At 42.5% G+C, this 26,683-nt stretch overlaps 1 protein-coding gene across 1 annotated transcript in view; it reads right to left on the reverse strand.

Moving 5' to 3' along the window:
* The window catches only part of LOC129099219 (plexin-A1-like), a 207,757-nt gene that overhangs the window by 173,760 nt on the left and 7,314 nt on the right, over positions 1-26,683 (reverse strand). Inside the window, exon 2 of the mRNA XM_054608357.1 lies at positions 8,774-8,962. Within this exon, the coding sequence (XP_054464332.1) occupies positions 8,774-8,962 (189 nt within the window). The remainder of the gene's footprint in view (positions 1-8,773; positions 8,963-26,683) is intronic.

The raw sequence follows: 26,683 nt of genomic DNA on the forward strand, positions 1-26,683 counted from the left end.
AGAGACTGAAAGAAGGACTTTGATTTCCTGACATTGAAAGCCTTTTCAAACGTGCTTCAGATGGTGGTGTTTTCCAAATGCCAATTTTCAAAAAAACTGCCTCTAAAAGTGGTGCAGGAGTGAGATCTGAAACCCAGAAATGAGTCAGCATTTCTGCACTTCCGGTTCCCTCGTTTCAAAGCCAATGGGATTTATGAATGGGTTTTTGATTAGATGCCTGGAACAAGTGCTGCAGTTAACACAAGCTTAAGAGATTTTTAACGTTTTGATCTACGACAGAAAATACCTCAATACGTGAATTTTGAAGCTAACATTGTATGGCCAGGTAAAATGTCTATTTCTCTTAATTGTATTAATATGTGCTGGAGTGTAATGGTCATATGCAGTGAAGCCCTGTCCATCCCTTTGGTAAGGGGTTCGGTCTGGGTAGGCCAGCGATCAAAAACGCCCCATTGAGCTCTATTAAACGTGGTCTCCTAATGCACTCTGGTATTGGGTCACTTCGCTGCTGTTCATTTGCATAAATGATGACTGGACTCAACGCCGGCTTAAGACGTTGCAAATAAGTACTGCAGCTTTTACGAATGACTCTCATCTCAAACAATCATCCACACAAACACATGCATAGCGATCCATGTAGATGCTCAACATAATCACTTACAAGTATCACTTTTGTGTCTGCCTTACATGTCCTTCTATCTGTTCATCTATCTCGCTTCCTCTCTGTGTCCCTCTAAGTCTCCCTCTCATGAAAGGCTTGACAGAGATAGCACTTTTTTTTTTTTTTTTTTTTCCCCAAGCTGACGTACACTAATGTACTAATGGATAGAGGAGATAAGGAGAATGAGGGAGAGGAGAGAAGGACAGTACGCCCCCACACAAACACACACACACACACACACACACACACACACACACACACACACACACACACACACACACACACACACACACACACACACACACACACACACACACACACACACAGAGAGAGAGAGAGAGATGAGGCGGGAAATTCTCTAGGGGAGCAAGATTTGCGGGCATCTCGCCCACCTCGGTTGGGGGAGAGGAGGCTGAAGGTGACATATGAGTGAGAGAGGGAGGAGAGAGGACGAGAGGGGGGGGGGGGGTATGGACGGGAAAAATCCTAAAGAGAGAGAATGCAGAGAAGTATTAGCGGGGAGAATAGGACGATAATTCACTCAAACATTATCACCGCTTATAGCTGTAATATTAACGCTGCCAGATTTACACGCTAGTCCTCACACAACGGCTACACACACACACACACACACACACACAACACACACACACACACACACACACACACACACACACACACACAAACACAAACACTTTGTCCCACATTCATTTAAAGAGGATCACACCACGGACACATTGATATATACATGTCCACATAATTGGAAGTACACACAACACATGCAACCAGTGTGCATGTTGCAGAAACTCACTAAGGGAAGAAGCTCCAGGCATGAATGACACCACTACACACACACACACACACACACACACACACAGACACACACACACACCAGGTTTCACAAAAGTCAAAAAAAAAGGACATTATTCCACTAACTTCTACTTAATGGGATAAAGATGGAATTATAGTGTGCTCAGGTGTTGCGCTCATCTGCTCATTATGAGTTTGCATTCGAGAGAAGAGAAGCTGTAGTCCGCACACACACAAACTTACACACACACACACACACACACACACACACACACACACACACACACACACACACACACACACATACAGACACACACACACACACACAGACAGACACAAACAGGGCCGGAGACAGCAGCCCGGCCCGAGATTATCAATCATCTCCACCAGCCTGGTGTTTTTGCCATTTAACCAGACTGAGCAGCCGATGCGCTGCTTCAATCATCGTCTGCCAGTCTAAATGCTAGTGCTAATTAGCATTCACATGCTAAATTACCTCCCGTCCCATGTTTCCTGATTAGGCTTAATCATTCTGACAGCTAGTTTTACTGCTAAGCTTGTAGAGTCAATGCATGCGCTGCCATCTAAAACTCGAGGAAGAGATCCAAGTCAGTCTCACTGAGAGGACACTGGGATCTGCAGAGCTGGTATCCTGCTAAGCACAGCGCTTTACACTATTGGTTCCCAACCAGAGTGCTGCACTGTACCCGTCCAATGGGTCGAAAGATACATTTGAACGGTTGTAGGATGATTCACAGGCTTTACGAATTCTATTTACTCTACTGACTTTTCTCTGATCACTGATGTTGCCGTAAAATATTCCTCTTGGCTTTAAAAGTTATTCAAATCAAATGTAATGGAGCAGAAGTATAAAGCAGCGTACTTAAAGGGACAGTGTGTAGGATTTGAGACATCTAGCAGTGTGGTCACAGATTGCAATATCAGTGCAAATTGCATAAACCTTGGTAACAGCATTCATCTCGCTCAGAGGCCATGATAACAATACTATTCTTGGAGCAACGGAAGTCAAACGGCGGCTGGCGGTACCACAGTTTTGCTTAAGATACCACTGTTTCACAAGCTCGTCAGAAAACTACGGTGGCCCCTCAGGGAAGTGTTTGTTTTGTTCGTTCTGGGCTACTGTAGAAAACATGGCGGCGCAATATGGCGGACTCCGTGAAGAGGACAAGCTCCCTATGTAGATAGCAAGGGCTCATTCTGAGTTAATGAAAACACAACAATTCTTAGTTTCAGGTGATTGTGCACTAATGAAAACACAGCTGTGAACATTATATTCCAAATCTGCTAATGAATCCCTAAAATGCTAGAAACTGGCCCTTTAAGTTAAATGGAAAAAAACTTTAAAAAGTCCAAGCATCTCAAAGTACAGAATTTGAGTTAATGTACTATGCAATAGATAAACTGCATAAAAGATTCACAGAATACTGCTTATTATATTGATAAATAGCTCATATCTTTAGGGGTAAGAGCACGGGTGGTACAGTATACAGGACAGGGTAGTATATATATTTTGCTGCTGTCACACAGAAACTAAGGAGAACACATGGGGCAACTTGCCAAAAAGCAAATTAGATAATCTCTGAGTGGGAGGGCAGTACGATCGAAGGAGCAGGGCCGGTGAACTCCTGGTCCACCTCGCTGGCTCCGAGGTGCTCCGGAGTCTAACCAGTCTCTCACTTGTCTCCCTGTCTCAAAGCGGTGAAGTGCCGGCGTTCCGTCAATCAACCCGGTTGGCACGGTTACCGCGGTAGCACTGCTCCAATCGGCCCTGTCACTCAGACTATCTTCCAAGATAGAAGAGGAAAGGGAAAAGTAATTGGATTTGCTGCTCGCAGGGAAATGATGAAATGACATGAAACCGACAACCTCCCCTCCCTCCCCCATTCATCCACCACACACACATTCACACACCTATACGCTGCTAGGTGTATACCCCCCCCCCTGCCTTCATTGCTTGCCTCTTTTTTGGTTTCTTGAATGTGGAAATACTTCAGGCTGTTGAGAGCTCCTTTTCATCTCTCCTGATGTGGCGAGAGCACCTTGTTCTCTCCAGGTAGACAAAAGACGAGACGAAATGAGGGGAATGAAAGGATTTCCAGGTTTTTACTGAGATCTGAGGAGGGGGTTTTATTTTTGGTTTTATTTAAGGATGTTTCTGGAGAACGGCAAAGAAGGCGGCCCATGGTGCAATTTCATGCTGTTAAAAGCTATTGGTCCGTCCACACTCTTATGTCTCCCTACAAAGTGATGCTCGGTAGATTTTTTTCTAAAAGAGAAATGTTCGACTTTGAAGCACTGAGCAAAGAACAACTATATATAATGCAGACATGTGCTGCTGGTGGCTGGCAGGTATGCGACTAGTGGCTTTTCACTCGGAGAGAGGAGGCCTGCTCTGTCCTCAAACTGTGTGACAAGGCTGTAACATTTCCCTACACCACATACCCACTCTGTATGTCTTATGTCCTACACCACATACCCACTCTGTATGTCTTATGTCCTACACCACATACCCACGCTGTATGTCTTATGTCCTACACCACATACCCACGCTGTATGTCTTATGTCCTACACCACATACCCACTCTGTATGTCTTATGTCCTACACCACATACCCACTCTGTATGTCTTATGTCCTACACCACATACCCACTCTGTATGTCTTATGTCCTACACCACATACCCACCACATACCCACTACACCACATACCCACTCTGTATGTCTTATGTCCTACACCACATACCCACTCTGTATGTCTTATGTCCTACACCACATACCCACTCTGTATGTCTTATGTCCTACACCACATACCCACTCTGTATGTCTTATGTCCTACACCACATACCCACTCTGTATGTCTTATGTCCTACACCACATACCCACTCTGTATGTCTTATGTCCTACACCACATACCCACTCTGTATGTCTTATGTCCTACACCACATACCCACTCTGTATGTCTTATGTCCTACACCACATACCCACTCTGTATGTCTTATGTCCTCCATCCTACTGCACATCCTTCATCTAACCCTACACAGCCTCTGTCTTATGTCTTGCAACCGTGAGTTTTGTATCATTTTTCGTACATCCAACAATTGACGATGCCCTTCTGGTAATGATACCCTCAAGGGTCTTGCTGCCTCTGATATGACTTGTAGCTCATTATGGCTATTGTTAGCTTATGTTAGCAAACTTTCAGATACCGTACAAAGTGCTGTTTAATCATTTACAACAATAATAATACTTATTAGCTTTTTCCAGAGTTTTCAACTGGATCTGATTGTCAAAAGCGCTAGCAAAGGGAGAAGTCCAATGTGTAGCATTGGGGGGATCTATTGGCAGAGAAGGAATATCATTTTAATATGTCTGTTTTCTTGGCCCCTTAACGTTTTCGTAACATTAGAATATTCTGTTTGTATCTTCTCATGGAGCTGGCTGCCATGTTTCTACAGTAGCCCAGAACGGACAAACCAAACACTGGCTCTCGATAGAGCTATTTGCGTCAGCTGCCATAGTTGTCCCACATGTTTGGTAGACGACAGAAGTTTCACTTGGTTGCAATCTGCAACCTGACCACTAGTTATCACTGACTCCTAGACGCTGGCCCCTTTAAGATTGCTTTTTATTTATGTTTCTAAGGTCAAGAAAAGACCTTTCACGCTTAGCATGTGATGACATGATGACTATGTTTTGGTATTTAGCATCAGCCTGTGACTGTCACATGTGACTACAGTGGCCATTGCTCATTAAATAAGTTTATGTCTCTCTTTAAACCACTAAAATGCTAAACTTCTGATGCAGAAAATAAATCCCATTTGCAATGAGCATTATATCTTAGCTCCCTCATCCTGCAAACTAGTGATTATCATGTGCATCATCCACATTGGGCACCCATTACAGTACCTGCTGAGGTTCAGGCTTGGGACTCTTTTTTAATATTTTTTTATTAGTAGTAGCAATTTATCAGGGCAGCTGTTAATCTGCTGATTTATTTCTAAATTAACTGTTTGGTCATTTGAAATGACAAAAATGCTTCTTCTTTTTTTTCAATTTGCTTTCTTTGTCAAACTAACAGTCCATAACTGAAATCAATCAATTATTGATCGAATCAATTGATTAATTCTTTCTCTCTGCACAAATCATGCGTCCACACCCTGCCATGTGTCCTTCATCTCTCGTTGTACAGTCTACATCATAAGATCTTAAAAGTTCATCCAGATCAGTTTGAACATTCTGTCATTTGTCTTCGTCTTCATTATTACTAGTCACTCAACGTAATGGCGATCTTATTCTAACAAAAGCCATCCTGCACAATTCAATCCCAAAATTAGCCTTTATTTTGACATGGGGCTCTTAATCAACTGTTTCCCACTGTACCAAGTTAAACCAATAAAGACTGTTAACAGAATGCTGATTTTGTGTTAACCCCAAAGTCAAGAATGCAGTCTACAAGGGCGACTTCATGCGACAGTGTTAGTCCTTACATGCACAGTCAAAACAGTCAATAAAGAAAGCCACAAACCCATCAGTAAGGGTGACATGAGGAGGGTATTTAGCACATGCATGCTGTGTGCTAAGTCACTCAAGGCATTCTGATTAGTCATGCTGATGTAAAGCAGCAGCCTGTTACGTCACAGCTCTCTTTCTCTCTCTCTCTCTCTCTCTCTCTCTCTCTCTCTTAAGCTGTCTCACCCACATACCCAGACGAAAACACCATCACTTCTCCAATGGACTGCCTGGCTTTAAAATTTACATTAACGATTATATATTCATAGATCAATCAATACGGGGAGTCTGGTGGAGGAGACGTGTCCGCACAGGCAGACGCGCACTCAGCAACAGTCACATTGTGGAATTTCTAATGAGCGTGCGTGTGTGCAGACACCAGTGCGCTGCAGCTTTACATTTCATTAGGGCCGAGGAGCACAGTTTAACTCCCAATGAATAGCAATAAAAACCACACAGCCCGTAACCGTCTCTCCCCCATCAGCCTCACTCTCTGCTTCCCTCTAATCCCAGCTCCCTTCCCTCTTCCTCCATCCAAATTCTGTTTTGGTACAAATTTAGTTCAGCCGTTAAAGAGGTGCTGTCCAATTTAGTCGAAAAGACCTCATTTAAAGCCAAAACGAATAGCATCCTGTGTCCGAGGAAAGACTTAACCAGGACACGCCAAATGTAAAAGCCTCATGAACGGTGTAATCGCTGCTGATTTATGGTTATCGGTGTCCTGTCTCGCCGTTTCCCCTGCTCATACAGACGAGCACATGTTACTGCAGCATCTGCATTGGTCTGCGCCCGGACACCGGCAGCCTCCATCCTCAGCGTTCACCTTCTTCCCCTCCGTCCCCGGAGCACAGGAAGGCCTGCCGGCTGAGGGGAAATGGGATTCCGATCAGCGGGGTATCATCACGGATCTGCTGACCCCCACACGCTCAACAAAAACCCCACACAAATTATCCGTCTGCACGAACACACACATAGACACAGAACAGGGGTCAGGCACAAGGACTAGCGGGCCAGGTTTCAGTCGACGTAGCAAAACACGAGAGACAGGAAGCCGTGTAAAGAGGCGTGTGTGTGTGTGTGTGTGTGTGTGTCTGTGCACATTATCATAGCCTATATAAAAGCAGTTGACAGCAGCATTACTGCAGCAGACGTTTCTCCTGCAACGGAAACCCACGGGCCTAACGCTTAAGCTGTCAAACTCGTATGAAAAAGTGTAGCAGCTGAATGTTGAAAACGCATTTTGGCTTGAGTAGAATATGGCAGAAAGTACGATGTTAACAAAAACACTTCCAAACAAAGACACAAGCACTTACAAAATGATAGTTGACTTGAAAGCGTTCCCAAAATAGTTTTTAAAACTTCAATTTCAAATGCAGCTGACAGTGAAATGTGGATTTATTTTGTATTACGTATGTATTTATGCAATTATTTTTATCCTTAGGGGACTTTTTTATTCAGTCTCAAGAGTATTGATCAAGATGTCCTGCTAAGGATAAAAAACAGAAAAAAACCCAGAAATAAAAACAGAAGCGGCTCAGTGGGATCTCAGATGGAGGAGTGGCTGATTGGCACACACACCCTGCGGTCTACTCAACATGGGTACACACACATACCGCAAACCCACAAGCGCACACACACACACACACACACACACACACACACACACACACACACACACTATAGAGACTGTGATTGAGGAGAGATTTTGAGGCCCGAATTGCAAGCATGAGCACGCATCCAAACACAGAGATCTACAAAAAAAACACCAAACACAGAGTTTTCTTCACCTCAGGGGGACGCACAGGAAATCATCTTCACCCACCTTGAAGCCACTCAGATACACTCTCTGGGATTTAGCAAAAGTGGGACTAGACCACCAAACAATACTCGGCAAGATAAGAACCCACACAGCTCAGGTTTGTCAAACAGCACCAGCACACACAGACACACACACACACACACACACACACACACACACACACACACTGCCTGGCTCCGTGGGAGAAAACGTGCATCTCTCCAGAGCTGCTGCCTTCATTTTTTCCCCCTCAAACATATATGTGTCTTATTTGGTATGTTTAGAAAGCAGTGAAAAGCTTTGTCTGTCTGTGTGTGTATATATATATATATATATATATATATATATATATATATATATATATATATATATATATATATAGCTGATGTCTGCAAGGAGATTTGATGACAAAACCATTTGTCAGCAATGTCAAAACCAATGACCATTGAAAATACATCATGAAATGACACAAAATTGCTTCAGAGTGAAAGTGGTTTTCTGTAGAGCATGACACACACACACACACACACACACACACACACACACACACACACACACACACACACACACACACACACACACACACACACACACACACACACTCTACTCTAGCAGGGGCCTCTGAATCCCCTTTTCAGTTACCTTTTATTAGTTTTATGTTGGTTATCACCGTAATTTATCGTTCACAATGTGCGAGAAAAGCCAGAACATACATGACAAAGTAACACTACTGTCACTGTCAGCAAAACAACAGAGTCGACGATGATATATTCTATATACTGTGGGCTTTGGAAAGAGCTTCTGGGCCAAACAGGATTGAATGTTTATTGAATTTGGTCTGTTTGAAGTGTTTCTAATCCTTTACTCCAATTTAATACATCCATGACTCATCAAAAATGGAGGTGCAAGGGTTTTACACCAAAACAGCAATACTTCTTCTAATCTAAAGAGCAATAGGAAACACACACACACACACGCCTACCTTCTTCATGCGTCCGCCACGGGTGCCAGTGAACGCCACAGTGTGCCCGCGGTAGTCGTAGGCCGCCACGGATGTCATGCCGTCGTCCTTGTCCACGTAAAGCGGGATGCCCTCGATGGCGGTGGTGCCCCCTAGAGGCTGGTTGAAGTCCTGGCCGCAGAAGTTGTCGTCTATCTGCAGCGGCTGCATGGGGTGACAGAGGAAGAGACGACCATCAACTCAACCATTAACGCTTTTCCTTAAAATCCCTTTTCTCGTTAAACTGACATTAATTCTTAAAGAAGGAGGAGGCTTTCCGATCTCCCCGGCACTCAGTGGACGTTTTATGGTGCTGGAGGGAAGCCAGGCCGCTGCAGAATTACTGGGGAAATTAATGAGCGTCGCGAGAAAAATTAACTTCAGTTTTCCCCCATTAAAGCAAAAAACTTTTATTGAAAAGCAAACTGATAGAAAAGGTGAGACAGAGATGTTTGTCTTTCATTCAGGTCAAAAAGCATATTCCGACCGGTACACAGTTTTAGCTTGTGTGATTAATGCCTTCCCCTCCCTTCCAACCTTTGATTATTTCATAGTACATGATGTCAAACCAAGCAATTAAGCGTCTCAGCATGGTTTGAATGGATGAACAGTTGCTTGCTAATGTTTTAAATATTGATTCCTTTGTATACAGCTCTGGCGATGTAGTTTCTAATAAGAGACAAGCCAATACTGTGAGTAAATCAAACGGAGCGAGAGTAAAGACATGGAGGAGGAGGAGGAGGAGGGGGGGGGGGGATGCAAACACAGGAGCAGGACACTGGAGGAGATGACAGAAACATGACAGGAAGTAAATTATAGGTCAGATTAGCATATCATAATCAAAGTGTCTGGTACAGGCATATCGCCATGCTGATATGTTGATATGTCACGCTTGATTTATGAATGTGTGTGTGTGTGTGTTGGGGGGGGGGGATGTAATGGGCATGTCATTAAAGGCATGTGATAGCTATGTTCGCATCAGGAAGTGTGCGGCGCAGACGTGTGTGGCAGATAATCGACTGCATCTAAATTAACGTGGCGACTTCACACAGGCCTTTCAAGGAACCATAAACACCATAAATAACAACGTACACACACACCAAAGAACATGTAGTGCGTGCATCTTTATAAGCCACATTTCTATCCATATGTAGTGCAAATTTGAAACTAAATTCCAGAAAAAAAACCACAAAGGGTATTTTCCGTCCGCTGCTGTTATGCTACATGTAAGATCAAGGTAGTTCTCCAATCAGAGGGTCGGTGGTTCGATACCCGGCTTCGGCAGTCGATGTGTCCTTGGGCAAGACACTTAACCCCAAGTTGCTCCTGAAGGCTTGCCATCGGTGTGGACTGGATGATGAATGTTAGTTAGAGTCTGATGGTGGCACCTTGCATGGTGGTCATCAGTGTGTGAATGGGTGAATGATATGTAATATACTACTGATTGTAAGTCGCTTTGGATAAAAGCGTCTGCTAAATGACTGTAATGTAATGTATTGTAATTTGGTTCATCCAGATAAACAGTTGTTGGTGCTGATTCTCTGGTCCTGTGACGGTAAACTAGAGGAGGCCCCGGATAGTGGACTATTAAACGATTCAACCTAAGGAGCTTCGTCCGAATGCCAATCTTAGAATCCAAACATCGCAGTGGCGGGAAAATATGGTTATAAGACAAAGGATCATTCCATTCGGCTATATTGGGGTGCTGCAAGTCTGATTTCACAAAATATTGCTCGGTTTTCCCCAATAAATCATGATATATAGCCTATTTTGGTACAAATATCAGCCTGTTGATAAAACTATGTACCCTTATTTCCACCGTCCAAATGTGTGATGCTGCTCCATCGGGGCTGACACAGCAACATAAGGCTACTGTTTCAAGATCTAAGAGTGCATTTATGAATCAGAGCACTCGCATACAAATGTAGCATCATCAGAGCGCTAGATCTTTTTTGGCAATTAGAAAACAGATGTTTGTGGCTTGCATCTCTCTCTCTCTCTTGATGACTAGGACCAGACGTTCTATCTACAACCACAAAAAGCAATCAGGCTAAGAAACTGTCTCTCTGTTTCAGTACTCTGGACAGCGCCGAATCTACGCACACACACACACACACACACACAATATTTTAAACTGATAATTAAGGAAGTAAGAAAACATATCTGCCAGCTGTGAGTGCAGCGTGGGCTGCGGCGTTCCAAAAGTTAACAACTTTCTACGCTTAGGGGCGCACTGATAGTGTCGCTCTCATTTTTGAGCGCCATCCGTGTGATTACATTGGCAACCATGAATCTGTGGGCGCAAAATACACGCCCCTTATTCTTAGTCGGGGAAACCCCTATGTTAAAGCATTGTAAAGGAGTGCGGGGTGAGATGACCTAGTTACGAGAACGTCAGTCAAGCCTCGAACAACTGAAAACCATTGAAATAACATGATGGAAATAGGGAACGTATGGTTCTTTCATGTGCTCATTTAAGGAAGGTTAAGGTCTCTTCATCGCTCTGATGTTCTTTAGCCTCTTCGGAGATTGTTTAGGTCACATGCCTCATGTACGACATGATTAAATCACCGAGTCTATTTTCATTGCACTTTTCATAATTGCAACTTTTCCACCTCGGCCACTGTCAGAATTAATTTGCAACATTCACCTCTTTTAAGCGCAAAAAAACCCCTCACGTGCAGACACAAAGAGAAGATAAAAGGCCAAAAAACATTCACGTTCACGGGTACAAATCTACTGCACACACACTCACAAACGAGCAGGATGCAGCCTTTCCACGAGACACAAATTAACATGCAAGCTTTCCCTTGTTCATTAGAAAACGCATTGTCTCCATAGAGACTAATCAATCACCCCATCCCTCCCAAACAGCAGAGCTGTCAGGGGAGCGAGTGTGTTTGCACACATAAGTGTGTGTGTGTGTGTGTGTGTGTGTGTGTGTGTGTGTGTGTGTGTGTGTGTGTGTGTGTGTGTGTGTGTGTGTGTGTGTGTGTGTGTGTGTGTTGCAGGTTGAAAAAACAGGCATAATTTCTTTTTTTTTCTTTTTTTTTGCAACATTGTCTCACTTCTACCAGACTTTCTACCACAGCTAACTTTAACTTCTACGGACAAAGAGATAAAGTGAGGGTGAGAGAGACACGCACACGCACAAGGCTTTAGCTTTCATATGATTTACATAAACATGTTTTCAATTTTGCAACAGTTTTACGAGTAATTTGAGAGGACAAAAAGGGGGGAAAAAAGGGAGAGATTGAGACAGATATGAAGAGAAGGGAATACAAAAAGGAGAAATCAAGACAGGAAAAGAAGGAAGAGGGGCGATGGACATGGCTCAGTGAGAGTATGAACCCTGGCCTTGGGTCGCTGCCATGCAGTTTCCCTTGTTTCCTCTGATAAAGACAGAGCAGAGCCAGACCTCCATTCATTTTTTCCCTTCGTTTCCTGTCTATGTCTCTATCTTATTTTCCTTCCACCCTCCTCCTCCTCCTCCTCCTCCTGCTAATCCCGCTCTTCTTTCTCTTCTCCGTCCCCACATATTTCTCATCTTCTCCCTTTCTTCTTGTTTTCCTTTCAAGGTTCACTGGGGCTGGCCGGTGGGAAATCAAGGCTTTCCCAAAGGGGTTTATCTTCTTTTTTTTTTTTTTTCTTTTTTTTCTGCTTTCACATGCCTGCAGCTCTCTTCCTTTCAGAGCATTATCAGGATGATGACCCTGGGTTTCAAGAATGTACAGGTCACATGATTGCTGAGATAAATAACCTAAATGCCATTGCAGATGTATCTTTTCCATCAAGCTGAGGATATATGATATAGAAAAAAAAAAAGGGAGACGAGACAGTCAAAAGCATGCCACTGAATATTAGCACATATCTGTATGAAAACCACGTCCAAACAGGCCTTGTGTCCTCTTTGTGTCCAAATCAAAGGTTTTAAGGAACCTGTTTATTATAGAGGCTTATAATTACATTATTAAGCCTGGATTTATTTATGCCGGCGCCTCGCGCTCGTGAACTAATCTGCATTCCCGCTGTCTGTCGAGCTCTCGCGCGCTCACAGAAGTGAGATCGCCGGCATGCTGAGGACGCTAATGGTTTGTTATGTTTAGCCTGACTTGCATCATTACCATAGAGTCAACAGCTCAGATTGAGGCACAGCGGAGCGTTCAGTCGACGTGTTTTATCACTGCAGACAAATGTGGCCTCACACAGACCTGACATCTGCTAGCTGTTGTGGGCCCTGTAGACATGTAATTCCTACAGTCGGCCTACTCTATCACTCCTCTACTGCAACGCATCGAGGAGACGCTGGAGCTCCATCAGACACCAATGCGGAAGTGACTGAAGAGCCTTCTTTAAAATGAAATAAGGGAAAAAACAGCATTTCATCATTTGATAATGAGCATTTTTTTTTTTTCTAGTGTTCAGACTGCAAACAGCTGTGGTTTAGTTTGCGGTCTGGTCGACAGAGATGAATACACGTGGCTAAGTGTGAATAAAAGACCTCTTAAGAAACGCATGAAATGACACGAGTAAATGGGACATATGTCCAATTCACAATTAAGGCCATAACTGAAGGTCAGCTCGGTTTTAGGGACGAGCCCGTTATTGGACAGACTTTAAAGCTGGAGTCGGTAAAATCTGAGAAACTACAAATTGCGCTCAAATTAAAAAATGATCCAGCTGAAAAAACACAGCCAGGGGTTGCCAACTTTTTTCCAATGAAAGTAACGAACAGAACTAGCACCAAAAATTTGACCAAGAAAATCTGACAGCCCGTCCCTTTAGGCCTACCTCCAAAGAAAATAAGAATCCTAAAATACGTTACCCACCCTAGCTTTAAGTGGAAACCAAGAACAGGGGGAAAATGTTCATTTCTGGTTCGAATCCACTCCTGAACAAAACAGAATTGTTAATATGGTAAATTTACCTGACATTACTGAAAACCGACGCTGCACCTGAGACTCTGGACCCTTATTGCAAAACCAAACTGTTAGTTTGTTTGATACCCTCATTAAAGCATTTCTTTTATTTAACAAAAGAAGAAAAACTTTCAGTAAAAAAATGTTAATAAATGCTATATATCCCATCGTAAAAACAACAAATGTGTCATATGATCAGGGCGCTATTTGTGCGGTTAAATCATACTTCAATCATCTGCTGCATGATTTCAAAAAATGGAACAGACATTAACCGTTTCTGCCACTGAGGTTTCAATTAAATCTGTACTTGACAGGACAGCACTGTTTTCCATATTTCTATTCGACTTATCATTTTAAAAAGGCTTTGGCTGAATGGTTACACAGTGTTTGGTGTGAATCACTGTAATAATCTGTTACTGTGTCTCTAACATAAGGTGACCTGCAGTAGTCTTTTACTGGAGCTTGTATAAGCTCTGTGTAGCTTGTCCCTGTTGGCCCTACTGGACCTCTGACCGCGCTATTATTATTACAAGCTATTGCTCATACTCAGGACACTGTACATAGCATTACACACACACACACACACACACACACACACACACGCGCACGCACACACCTTTTGCGCTATTTTCAGGGGGTTAGACAAGGACAGAGTCCCCTGTGTTGTCCTTGCCGAAGACCTCTGCTGTACACAGGCACAGGCCGGCCCCTGGCGACACACACACACACACACACACACACACACACACACACACACACACACACACACACACACACACACACACACACACACACACACAAACACACACAAACAGACACAAACAGACACAGACCCACATACACATACACGTAGACCCCTGCCAAACTCTTGCTGGGTGAATGATGATGGGGCGATGAGGGAGACAGTGGGGCAAGTGAGATGAAGAGAAAAGAGAGGAGATGGGGAGAGAGAAGAGGGGGGGGTTGTGGGGAGATAGGGAGGAGAGACAAAGGGGAAGGCTAAGGGTCAACAGCGATCTTGTCGCCACTAATGAGCCTCGATCCAGGAGGAGAGCGAGCGAGCGAGAGAGACGGAGAGGGTTTGAATTTTGCATGAGAGCCGCCGTGACCACACTGTGGTTTGGGAAGATGTGGAACCAGGAGGAACACGTTACCAACATTACCACGGCAGCAGACAAACTACTATTTCAGATTCCTTCGATGTGTATTTCTTTTCTCACTTTGCACTGACAAGGCTCTCGATCAGCTCTGACCACATGGTGTATCATTATCATCGCAGGAGAAATGTGGTTTGTGTCCTGAGCAAGAAGTTGAAAGAGAGCTTTTCTACTTTCTATTCATTTTTTTTTAAGCAAGGGGTTTCCAAACTCTTTGGATTGTGGGCCAACTCTGGGGAAACAATAGTAGAGGCTTAGTTTTCAACCGCTTAAACTGCAAGAAAGCTTTATTTCTAGACCACAAAACCTCATGTGCCATAATTCATTTTCTACCAAAATAACTGCACAACACTCCTACTACTACTACTCATGTATTTGTGTCTCCTCATAATACAAACGTTTTTCTGTATCTGCTGCTCCTACATTTAATTTAATACACTACACTACATACACTGCATGGATTTTGTGCCCACTTAAAATGTCATGATATTATGTGTAAATATGCAAATAAGTTAAGTTGAAAGAGGCAGAAATTGCCAAATATTTGATTTCTGTTCAGGGCCTAAGGGCCCACTTAAAAGGTTACGATGCAAATGTTAAGATGTAAAAAAAAAATAGAACAAGCAGAAATGGTAAAATATAGGTTTGTGAGGCAAGAAGTTAAGACAGGGAGAATTTCACTAAATTCAGTCGACATCTAGTGTTAAAATTAGGATGAATCACGACTGGGTAATATTTTCATGACTCTGGATAGGTGACTCTAAAAGCCATCATAAGCCATATGGTAGCCATTGTTCCTGTCCTCTTTGTGCACCACAGTGTTTGTAAGCGCCGCTCCTCTCTCTTCAGTTCACTGCAGCGTAGGTTATTACGAATAAAAGCGTCTACCTCTTTCTAATCAACTGACATGTCAGCATCTTTGTTTATTAACAGTGATGTGAATGAGCGTCACAAGGAAGAGAACGAGCGGGTGAGAGACTGTGATTGAGGTAAACAGAGAGGGAGAGCGAGAGAGATGTTGTCAACATGCTCCCCAGAGAGCCAGATGTCTCAAGAATCTCCTCATCCGATACCGGCATAAACACACTGCTCCAATCCCACGGAGAGCCTGAGTGTGTTTCTGTGTGTGTGTGTGTGTGTGTGTGTGTGTGTGTGTGTGTGTGTGTGTGTGTGTGTGTGTGTGTGTGTGTGTGTGTGTGTGTGTGTGTGTGTGTGCGTTTGTATGTTAAACACAGCTCGGGCAACGTTCCCACGTGAGAAAGATAGTGTTGAAGCGAGAGTTGCACTACTGAGACGCTCCGGCTGATGCAACGAACAACAGGACTTGCAGTGGAAAACTTTAATTGTGTGTTAAGGGTTTGTGTGTGTGTGTGTGTGTGTGTGTGTGTGTGTGTGTGTGTGTGTGTGTGTGTGTGTGTGTGTGTCTTTTTTTAATAAAGTATGAAGATGAGATTGGACTGCCAAACTTGGGAAGAAGAACACACATATAAACACACTTGCATGCATGCACCCACACACACACACACACACACACACACACACACACACACACACACACACACACACACACACACACACACACACACTTGGCCTGCATCCACACACACACACACACTTGGCCTGCATCCAGGTATTTCTTGTTACTTGGCGTTGGAAGCGGAGAACAGAACTGGTTGGCCTTTAGTTTCCCCCAGTGAGCCAATATCTGCTCTCTAATTGGTTGTTAATGAGTGAGTGTCTGTGTGTGCATGTTTGTTTGTCAGTGGATATGAAAGACGGTGTGTGTGTGTGTGTGTGTGTGTGTGTGTGTGTGTGTGTGTGTGTGTGTGTGTGTGTGTGAGACAGAGTAGGGGCTGCAACAGGGATCTTAAACATCTGTCTAACAGACTGGGACACTTGAAGCTTTGACCTGCTTAACTAAAAACACACACACACATGCTCACACACACACACACACACACACACACACAAACAAATATCCGCGCACACACATTCCATTGTTGTTCAATGGGCATTTGTGTGCCTGTGGGTGAGACAGAGTGTGGGTAAGTGTACAGCCGCTGCAAGATATATCCACACACACACACACACACACACACACACTCACACACACACACACACACACACACACACACACACACACACACACACACACACACACACACACACACACACACACACACACAGTGGACTTTGTGCAGACATCTGGCAGTGCAGTCTGCTCTAATGGCAACAGAACTACTGGCATCTGCATCCCACACCCACACACACATGCTGTCACTCACTCACAGACACACAGTGCCCGCCTTCTATTACTGCAGTTGGTATTGTAGCCGTTAGAACGGGATCAGCACAAGATGCAAAAGACTGAATTTGTCATATCCAGCCTTTGTATCTAAAATGATTAAAATGCAGCTTGAATATCGGTTGCTGCAACTTGATTACATGTGATTGGAGAGACACATAATGGAGCAAGGGGGTCAATCATAATGAATGACACATGGTTTCTATCTGTTCTCGTCCTTTGAAGGAGTTTTTTGGTAGCAGTATGTTGCCATGCAAACTATTTTTTATATCTTGTGCTTTGAAGAGCATCCACACATGACCGCAAATGCATGCAAAACAGTATGAAGGTGATGGAATACAAACACATTCCACCAGTTTGATGGCGGTAAAAAGGCAGTGAAGACAAGAAAGAAGATGATTGCAGGCGTCCTGTCCTGTTTGCTGAGTGGTCATTTATACCCATTACACTCTAAAGCAGCAGTTGGTAACTTTTATGGAAGTAACTTTTTATCATGAAAACAAATTCGGGCTCCTCTGCTTCCTTTTAGTGCTACTTTTTGCGTTTGCAAGATTCTAGCATACCTGAGGGAAAACAACCAATCAGAGGCGAGCAGTCTTTAACGCAGCTGTCAATCACAAAAAGTTTGTGAATTCCGATCAAACTGTCAAACTAAGCAGCGCTAATTAATTATAAATAAAGATTCTGTTATTGTATTGCCTATTTCTCTCAATTTTTTTAAGTAAAGCATTGTTTTTTGCACTGTTTATCCGTAAAATGAGAATTCGCTACAGCCGGTGGGTGATGCTTGGTTTTGGCTTGCCTGTTTTCAACTTGGCAGCCGGGTTGAATACTTTGTCGTTCTGTAGTTGGACAGTTTCATGGGAATGAACATAAAGTGATTGACCCTGGATTAGAGCCCCTCTACTCTTACTGGTCCTGATTGCGTAAGGACCACTGTGGAATTTGAGCAAATCTGAATATTTTCATAAAATTTTACCAAATGCAGCTTTCACCGCAACATTCCAGGCTTTCCTTTGAAAGATAATTACCAGCGAATGTTAAGTATGCAGATTCGTAAATATTCCCCCAAAATCTGCCTTGCAAATGTTTGAATTCATTCAACGATCCCTCGTGGAGACGCTGAATGAAGAATGGAGAAAACTCCACATAATTAACTTTCACCAATTTCCCCAAAAGTAATGTTTTCCTTTTTAGTAGGTTTGTATGTTTGGTACATCACTGTTGGTTATAATACTGGAGGAAGTCAAATTCAACATTGTCTTAACCATTGCAAAAAATCTAAAAACAAGTAAAAAAATAAGATATATTTTGTTTTCTGATCGGGCATCTTATCTACAAAAAGCATCCAAATCCCTTTCAGACCAGTCTTTCCCTTCACACTCTCACACATCCTGCAAAACAGCTGAACGTTTGACCTTCTTGGTGGAACTGGCATTCCTGCTTTTCCAGAGACCACTGGGTACTATTTGGTTTCTCAATAACTGACATGAGAAGGAACTGCCTGCTGAGGAGTTTTGCAGACAGAACAAGCCATCATTGGCCTGGTGCTTTCTATCTTTTTGGTAAATGTTTTTATTATTTTTTTTAACTTTTCTGCAAGTTCATGAGTTAACGGAAGGCCCTTTGACATTTCAGCATCTGTTGTTTTGGCTGGGGTGAAATGAGGAGCATTAAATTGGAGATGGAAGGAGAGCCTGGCAGCAAGGAGATGTGCTCTGCTGGAACGAAAAGCTGCAGGCAAAAAGAGAGAGAGGGAGAGAGACACTTCAGCCCCATAGGTCAGAGACAGAGGAATAGCTGGGATGCCAAGAGATCAACGCTTTAATTTTGCTGCTAGATTCATTCGTTTCCTTGCTCTGTTGGTTTCATCATCCCCTTCTTCTATCTCTCATTCATGGATTCCTTCATTCTTTTATCTCGTTCCTTCCATCTATCTCTTTCTTTTTCTCCACTTCCTTAACCCACCCCATGATTGAAAACAGATGTGCCAAAGCGAGGAGCTGAAGCCTTTTTTTAATGAAAAACATACAAAACTTGACTGACCTACGGCGACCATGAAGTGTGAACGTGTGTGTGTGTGTGTGTGTGTGTGTGTGTGTGTGTGTGTGTGTGTGTGTGTGTGTGTGTGTGTGTGTGTGTGTGTGTGTGTGTGTGAAACTATTTAGTGATTGCAAAACTAGGTCTGGAAAATCTGGAAGATTTTGTCTGTTTTGTGTAAAACAGCAAATCCCATGTGTGTTTAAGTCCCACAATTCTCCCAACATTTCAAGACTCCCTGTTCTTTACTCACCTGACTATCTGCATTTGCACAACACATGCAAGTCAAAAATAAAAATAAAACATCTGCCCAGGCCTGGCACTAATCGAGCTATTTTACCAGTCGTCCTACTTCCTGTCCCTTTTCCTTCCTCCATTATTCAACACATTGCTCTGTGCATGCAGAAGGCTTCATCAGCTCCAATATTGGTCACACTCAATATACTTTAAAAACACCTTGAAACACTCTTTTGGGATAATTGGTTTAATTGCAGAGTTTAAATGAGGAGGCTGGATGGTGAATGCGAGTTGATCACTTGAAGTGCCACACTGGTTAATTTAAAAAAAAAAAAAAAAAAGGTGGAGCAGATTTTAAATCGTTTGTGATGACTGAATCCCGGTGGGAAACGTTTCTGGGTCATAGTTTCACGGAGGTGTGCAGAAAAACAAAACGTACACAGTAGAGGAATCCCAGAGAGACAGAGCTCTGTGGGAAGAGAGGGCTCGGCTCCAACAGTCAGTGTCAGTTGGCCATATAGGTTAATGTGCCACAGTGGGACAGCGGCTCGCTTCACCCCAGATAGCCTCGGCCTTCCACTGGGCCAATTCCACATGGAAGGCTCCGGGGCTGGCGTGTTGCGTTTCTGGCACAGTACATGTTTTGTTGACAGCAGAGATGCATTGAATATATTTGCCTGCTGTACATGTGTATTTTCATCTTTATGTATGTGTTTGTGGAATAGTGAGGCTGAGTGACTTTTCTATATGTCTACAAGAATACCAAACCCACCAAAGTATTTGAAAGGCATTATTTTTATTTTATTTTTAGATAAAACATCCCATAGATTTTCAGATTCATAACGGTCCTTTGAAAAATTACTTCTGGCAAATGTTTCCGTAAGAAAAAACAACCAAATCTGAGCTTAAAATTGTGATATTTCATCAAAATCACTTTATCCTACATGTCTCAATTAAATTGTTGTAAAAAATAAAACTTATGCACGAACCAAATCCTGTAAAACATTAAATTCTGCGCTCCTCAGCCAAACGTTGAAGCCATGAGTGACTGGGCTTAGACCAACAGTCACGTGACAAAAAAAATCAGGGACTATTTGACTGAAATGCAGGCTGGTCACAGGGACCAGAGAGGAGAGGACAAAACAGGATGGAAGTAGAGGTTGTAAAAAGGTAAATAGTTTCAGGCTCAGCTGGATTTGAGTCAGATACCGATTTGTTATTGTTGTAGTCTTCCAACTTTCTTTATTGATATTTGTAATTGCACAATATTTGCATGTATTAGCCGATCTCCTCTCCACTGTACTCTGCTGTGTTTTTGATCCACCTCTGCCAGCTGCGACACATCTGCTACTTTTTTGGCCTACATTTACCAAATGTAGGCAAACATCACATCTGCACGTTCGCCCAAAATGCTCCCTCTGTGTATCACAAGCCAGATGATGCTCTTTAAAGCGCGCTGTGTCCATCTGAGCACTGCGGACTATAATCTGTATAATCTGAACTAAAGCCATCCCTGACAGCTTTAATCCAATTACAACGTACCACTGCAGGGATTCACCCAAATATGGGAGCCTGGAAGATAAAGAACTGTGTGTTGATAGGAGAGAGTGACGGGCACGAGCTGAGATAGAACAGGATGTGCTGAGAATACAGACACGTATGCTCCAAGTACACACATACATGCAGATGGCGGTACGCACAGTGTAATGGTTTATTAAACACAATTTTAAGGAATTATGAGTCCGAGACCGACTTCTGTTGTTGGCTGGCTCACAAATTTGAGATATATTTTTTAAACTAAACATGTCCAGTGTACACACTTTGTGTCTGCATGACAATAAAAACCTGTGCAATACATTACACTGTGCAATAATAGTTAAAATAGTTTTTTCTGTCTGTAAATATAATATTTCAGTTATTGTTGATTTTCTACTATTTGTTATTGCTTATTTATAATACTTGCTTAATTGCTTATTTTTTTATTTTCATTTTTTACTTTTATCTTGTCTTTCTTCTACTATGTCTCTTGTGTGCACTTTACTCTATGCTGCTGTAAGCCTGCAAATTTCCCTGCTGCGGGACTAATAAAGGATTATCTTATCTTATCTTATCTTATCTTACCCAGCCATGTTTAAGGTGGGCTGACCTTTAAGGTGGACCAGCTATTGTTAGTCTAGTGACAAGCTGCCCCTCAGAGTTCATTTTTCAGAGACAATACTTGTAGGAATTGTTGCATTTAAATAAAATGCATCAGATGTATGTAGCACTTTTAACTGAAAGCATTAATCAAACAAAATTGTTATTGGAGGTTAATTATCAACATCCCTGCTGGAAACTCATGCGATTTTGGAACAAAAAAAAAAATCACTGGATGTTTAGAACTAGTATTAGTGAGGGTTTTTTTTTTCCATAAATGTTTTGGGATATAGGTCATGCTGATGAAATGCTGACGAAGAGCTTGGTAAATATGGTGACTTTCATTTCAGATGTAAACTTTCCACTCTTTCTCAATAATAGCTGTTTTCTGCCAAATGTGCGTGTGTTTGTGTGTGTGTGTGTGTGTGTGTGTGAGTGTGTGTGTGTGAGTGTGTGTGTGTGTGTGAGTGTGTGTATGCACGCATTTCCACACCTACACAGGAAAATATGACGCCAAATCATGTCTTTGAGCTTCAACTCGCCTCACAGCTTCTGGTGAGCGGCTAGCAGGAAAACCCAAACACTGCTCGGCACGGACAGCTCTACAGACACTTACAACACCCCTGCGTTCACACATGCACACGTGAATAATTAAAGACACAAATACACGTGAGTGCACAAACATGCATGCATGCATTCATGTCTGTCATGAACCCACATAAACATATACTAACATAGTGTAAATTCCCATCAATAAATAATTACACACGGGTTAGATGCTGCAGGTCAGCAGTTTGTGAGTGTGCACAGGTTTGGGTAAAGGGAAGAAGTCGTTGCTTAAGCAGCTATTGAAGGTACGAATTCAACATTGAGCGAGTTCTGCTCCCTCCGAGCAGATTGTTCGGTGGACTCATAAATGATATTTAACAAGGACACCAGTATAGCTTAGGTTTTAGTGAATTGTTTCACCACCTAACCACGTCTAATTCCACGTCATAACCGTCATATATGCATTTTTCCGATGATCTTTGAACACATCATGTGTGACGAATGCTTCCGACAGACAAGCAACCGAAACTAAGCTTAAAATTGTGACATGCTATCAAAAGCATTTGACTCCACATGTCTCATTCATCTCATTATGCCCCGAATAAACCGTTCATTCTAAACCAGATCCTGTAAAAAGTGTTACGTTCTGTGCTCCTCAGCCTATCAAGGAAGCCATGGTTGACTCAGATGAGACCAACAATCACGTGACAAAAATTCTGTGAAACTTCATCTGAACAGCAGGCTGCTGAACATTGTATTTCATTGAGGAAAGGTCAGGAAACAACAGGAAAGGCTGTAAGTAGAGGTTGTGAAAACATGAATAGCTCGATATACTGTATATAGCATGTGGAGCCTCCATATTTGTTTTCATACTTGTTGGCACTTGGAACAATGTTGGATACAGTACCGGTCAAAAGTTTGGACACACCTTCTCATTCAATGTTTTTTTCACTATTTTTATTTAACTTTTTTTCTACATTGTAGATTAATATTGAAGACATTCAAACTATGAAGGAACACATATGGAATTATGTGGTAAACAAACAAATGCTCAACAAACCAGAATATGTTTTATATTTTAGATTCTTCAAAGTAGTTGAATGATAAAGTGTGTCCAGACTTTTGACTGGTTCTGTATAAGACCATATATTTATGTCTTTTTTTGTATCTCCGTCTAGAATATTCTAAATAGTGTGGTGACATATGGCACAGGGCAGAAGAAATAGAAAGAATATTCAAATAAAGTACATCAATTAAGAAAATAACAGTAGATGATTAAATAGGGTTGTATTATATATTAATGTAATTAAGTACAGCTCATATACTTTATGGAAAACAGAAGAAAATGGGTAATTTGGTCAACATACAGTAGCAGTCAAAAGTTTGGACACACCTTCTCATTCAATGGTTTTTCTTTATTCTTATTTTTTTCTACATTGTAGATTAATATTGAAGACATCCAAACTATGAAGGAACACATATGGAATTATGTGGTAAACAAACAAATGCTCAACAAACCAGAATATGTTTTATATTTTACATTCTTCAAAGTAGTTGAATGAGAAGGTGTGTCCAAACTTTTGACTGGTACTGTATATAGACTCCATTGTTTGCCAATTTTTGTGAAATAAATAATCAAAGAAATTGAACTTGCGTTTCTTTCTTTTTATAATTGATGGCATCGTTACTGTGTTATACTGCACAAAAGACACTCTTAGGATCCCTCCACTTCTTGTCATGGTTTCCAAAGAGGTGCAAGACTTCACAATACATTGCAGTGAAAATCAAGGCTACAGAGCAAAAACAAACCTGAAACTGCTTGGTGTTCAGAGTGTTAAAGTTGCTGCAGCATCACCGTTTCTGCTCAGCGTCCAACTCACAAGGTCCGATTCACACAGCTTTAAAGCTAAGCAGCCACAAGCTCTGAAACGCTCCAAATCCATGACAAGCTGACACTCTTGTGAGCCTATAGCAGCCATTTATCCATTTTGTCAAGTGCTAGAGTTAACAATGAACACCAGTGTGCAGTAGATTTAGTTCACAGCCACCATTCATACTGTGCTGTTGGATCGGAGAAATTCCCCAATTGAGAAACCACTATAATATAGGAAGATTTCACAGCATGGTGGACACAGCATGCTTCAGCCTGAGGCGGAAAATATCACAAGACTAAAGCATATATGTGAAGCTGGAGTCATTAAAATGCCTCAAAGGTGTTTCATATTTTGCTGCATCATCATGCATCAAAATGTCTCAAGGGGCGGGAGTGAAAACTGCACCTCATCAAAAAGTGTTTCCCTCAATGGGCTGTATTCTAGACAGCATTTGACAGCAATTCACCCCACCGCTGCATGTATTCATCACGGCCCTGCCAGACAGAATTCATCCTTACAAGTCACTTAGTCTCCCACTGAGTCACAAAAACGTTGGTTTCTTGATAACACTTCTGAGATAACGGCGTATATTTTCAGGGTTCTTTCACCTGCTCTTCAAGAAACAATATCAAGAACACGTTGGCTTCTGAGACGGAGGTAAAAGCTCCTACAAGTGACTTTAATTTGGTGTTTTTTCACGGTCCCTGTGGACAGAAGCGATAGAATTTAGTGCACTAGATACCCTTTGGAAAACCACCAATTTTTACTGCAGCAGGGGTCCGACAGTCTGCTACGCGCAGTTCCTGGTTCTGGTTCTCACGAGCCTCCCTTCCCTCCAGCGGTTCAAGCAATACGGCCTGAGTCTCCAGCAGCGTGGTGTCAGTGTTGGCTCCCAGGCGGGGGCCGGCGGAGCAGCCAGGCGAAGCTCTGCTCCTCGCCGGAGGAGGAGATGCTGTTGCCAGGCACCGAGCTCTCCTCCTCCCACCAGAGCTTCCGACTTCTGACAAGGATTAAGAATAAGTATATAGAAAGAGCAAATCTTCTTCGAGATGGTCTTGTTTACTTATGTAGATCATATGGAGGCCTCAGTGTTAAATTGAGCCTGTTTCATAAGCAGTTAAACGTTCCTCACAGTAACTTTAAACTGTAAAAGCAGTCACGAATGCTGTTTTAAGCTAAAAAAAAAGAAAAACCTACATGTCCAGCACTAAACATACAGATAACAATTGCAACTTGCTGGTGTATACAGCCAAGCATTTAGCAGCTGCAGAAACAGATATTTCCCCCAGGAGTTGGTGGAAAACGAAAGGAGCTTAAAGTAGAGTGATCGGACTTAACATTCACCGGAGACCCGACTCCAAATGAATGCTAATGTTGCTTCCTGTCTGCTGGATGTAATGTGATGCGAGTAGGAATCTGTTTGCAAACAGTTTTGCTATGACAATTTTGTGAGGTGATAATAATGTCTGTGTTGCATTTACAGCTTATTCCCTGGGCCAAAAAAAAAAAAAATCAAACAATACTAACAGATTGCATTTTCATTTTGAAAACTTAATTATTATTTTTTTATTTATTTTTAATTCTTTTTTTGTTTGTCATATCAAAATGACTGTGAGATGTAAAACACAGATTCAGTCATTACAAAAGGGACCAAACACTGCACCTTATTATGCAAACTTCAAAGAGCCAGCTATTTATTAACAAACTAGCTCATCTTTTTTACGTCTGGTATCCTAAATACCTGAAATATCTTCCCTGCTCGATATGTTATATCCAAATGCATCTACTAGCTGGCATAAGAGATTGTGTATAGGTCATTGTAAGGTCATTATAAAGCAAACAACTTTGCTATGACAATTTCTTAGGAAATATAAGTGTGCAGGATCTAAGCAAAGCCATTGGAGCCTTGATATTCCCCACCCAGCAGGCATGATGCAATGTGTGGCTGATCCATCCACTAAGGCACAAGCTAACGCTAATGAGACTGAAGATACAATAGAGAGATAGAGAGAGAATGAAACAGTGAGTGCCACACACACACACACACACACACACACACACACACACACACACACACACACACACACACACACACACACACACACACACACACACACACACACACACACACACCACCAGCCGCCTGGAAGACACAAAACAAAATGCCACAGGAATAGGAATAGAATAGACTGCAATCCTGGCCAGCAGTGATCAACACTGATAAATATTAATAAACACTATTATGCCCGGAGAAAAATAGAGACGGAGTGAGCGAGAGAGAGAGAGAGAGAGAGAGAGAGAGAGGTAGATTCAGAGACAGAGGGGGCAGTAACAAAAGGGTCTTTTTGCACTATGTTATTGCAGCCAATTTTCCCACTGACGTCCACCTTGTGGTGCTGCAGACAATGCAGCAACACACACACACACACACACACACACACACACACACACACACACTTCTTATTATCAGCCCCTTTTCCTCTGTTTGTTTCCTCTGTTGTTGTTTTTTCCCCACTCTTCTTTGGAGGCCAGGATAAGGTAGGCACACACACACACACACACACACACACACACACACACACACACACACACACACACACACACACACACACACACACACACACACACACACACACACACACACACACACACACACACACACACACACA

This window comes from Anoplopoma fimbria, chromosome 12 (assembly GCF_027596085.1).
Source record: "Anoplopoma fimbria isolate UVic2021 breed Golden Eagle Sablefish chromosome 12, Afim_UVic_2022, whole genome shotgun sequence".
NCBI classification, from domain to species: Eukaryota; Metazoa; Chordata; class Actinopteri; order Perciformes; family Anoplopomatidae; genus Anoplopoma; species Anoplopoma fimbria.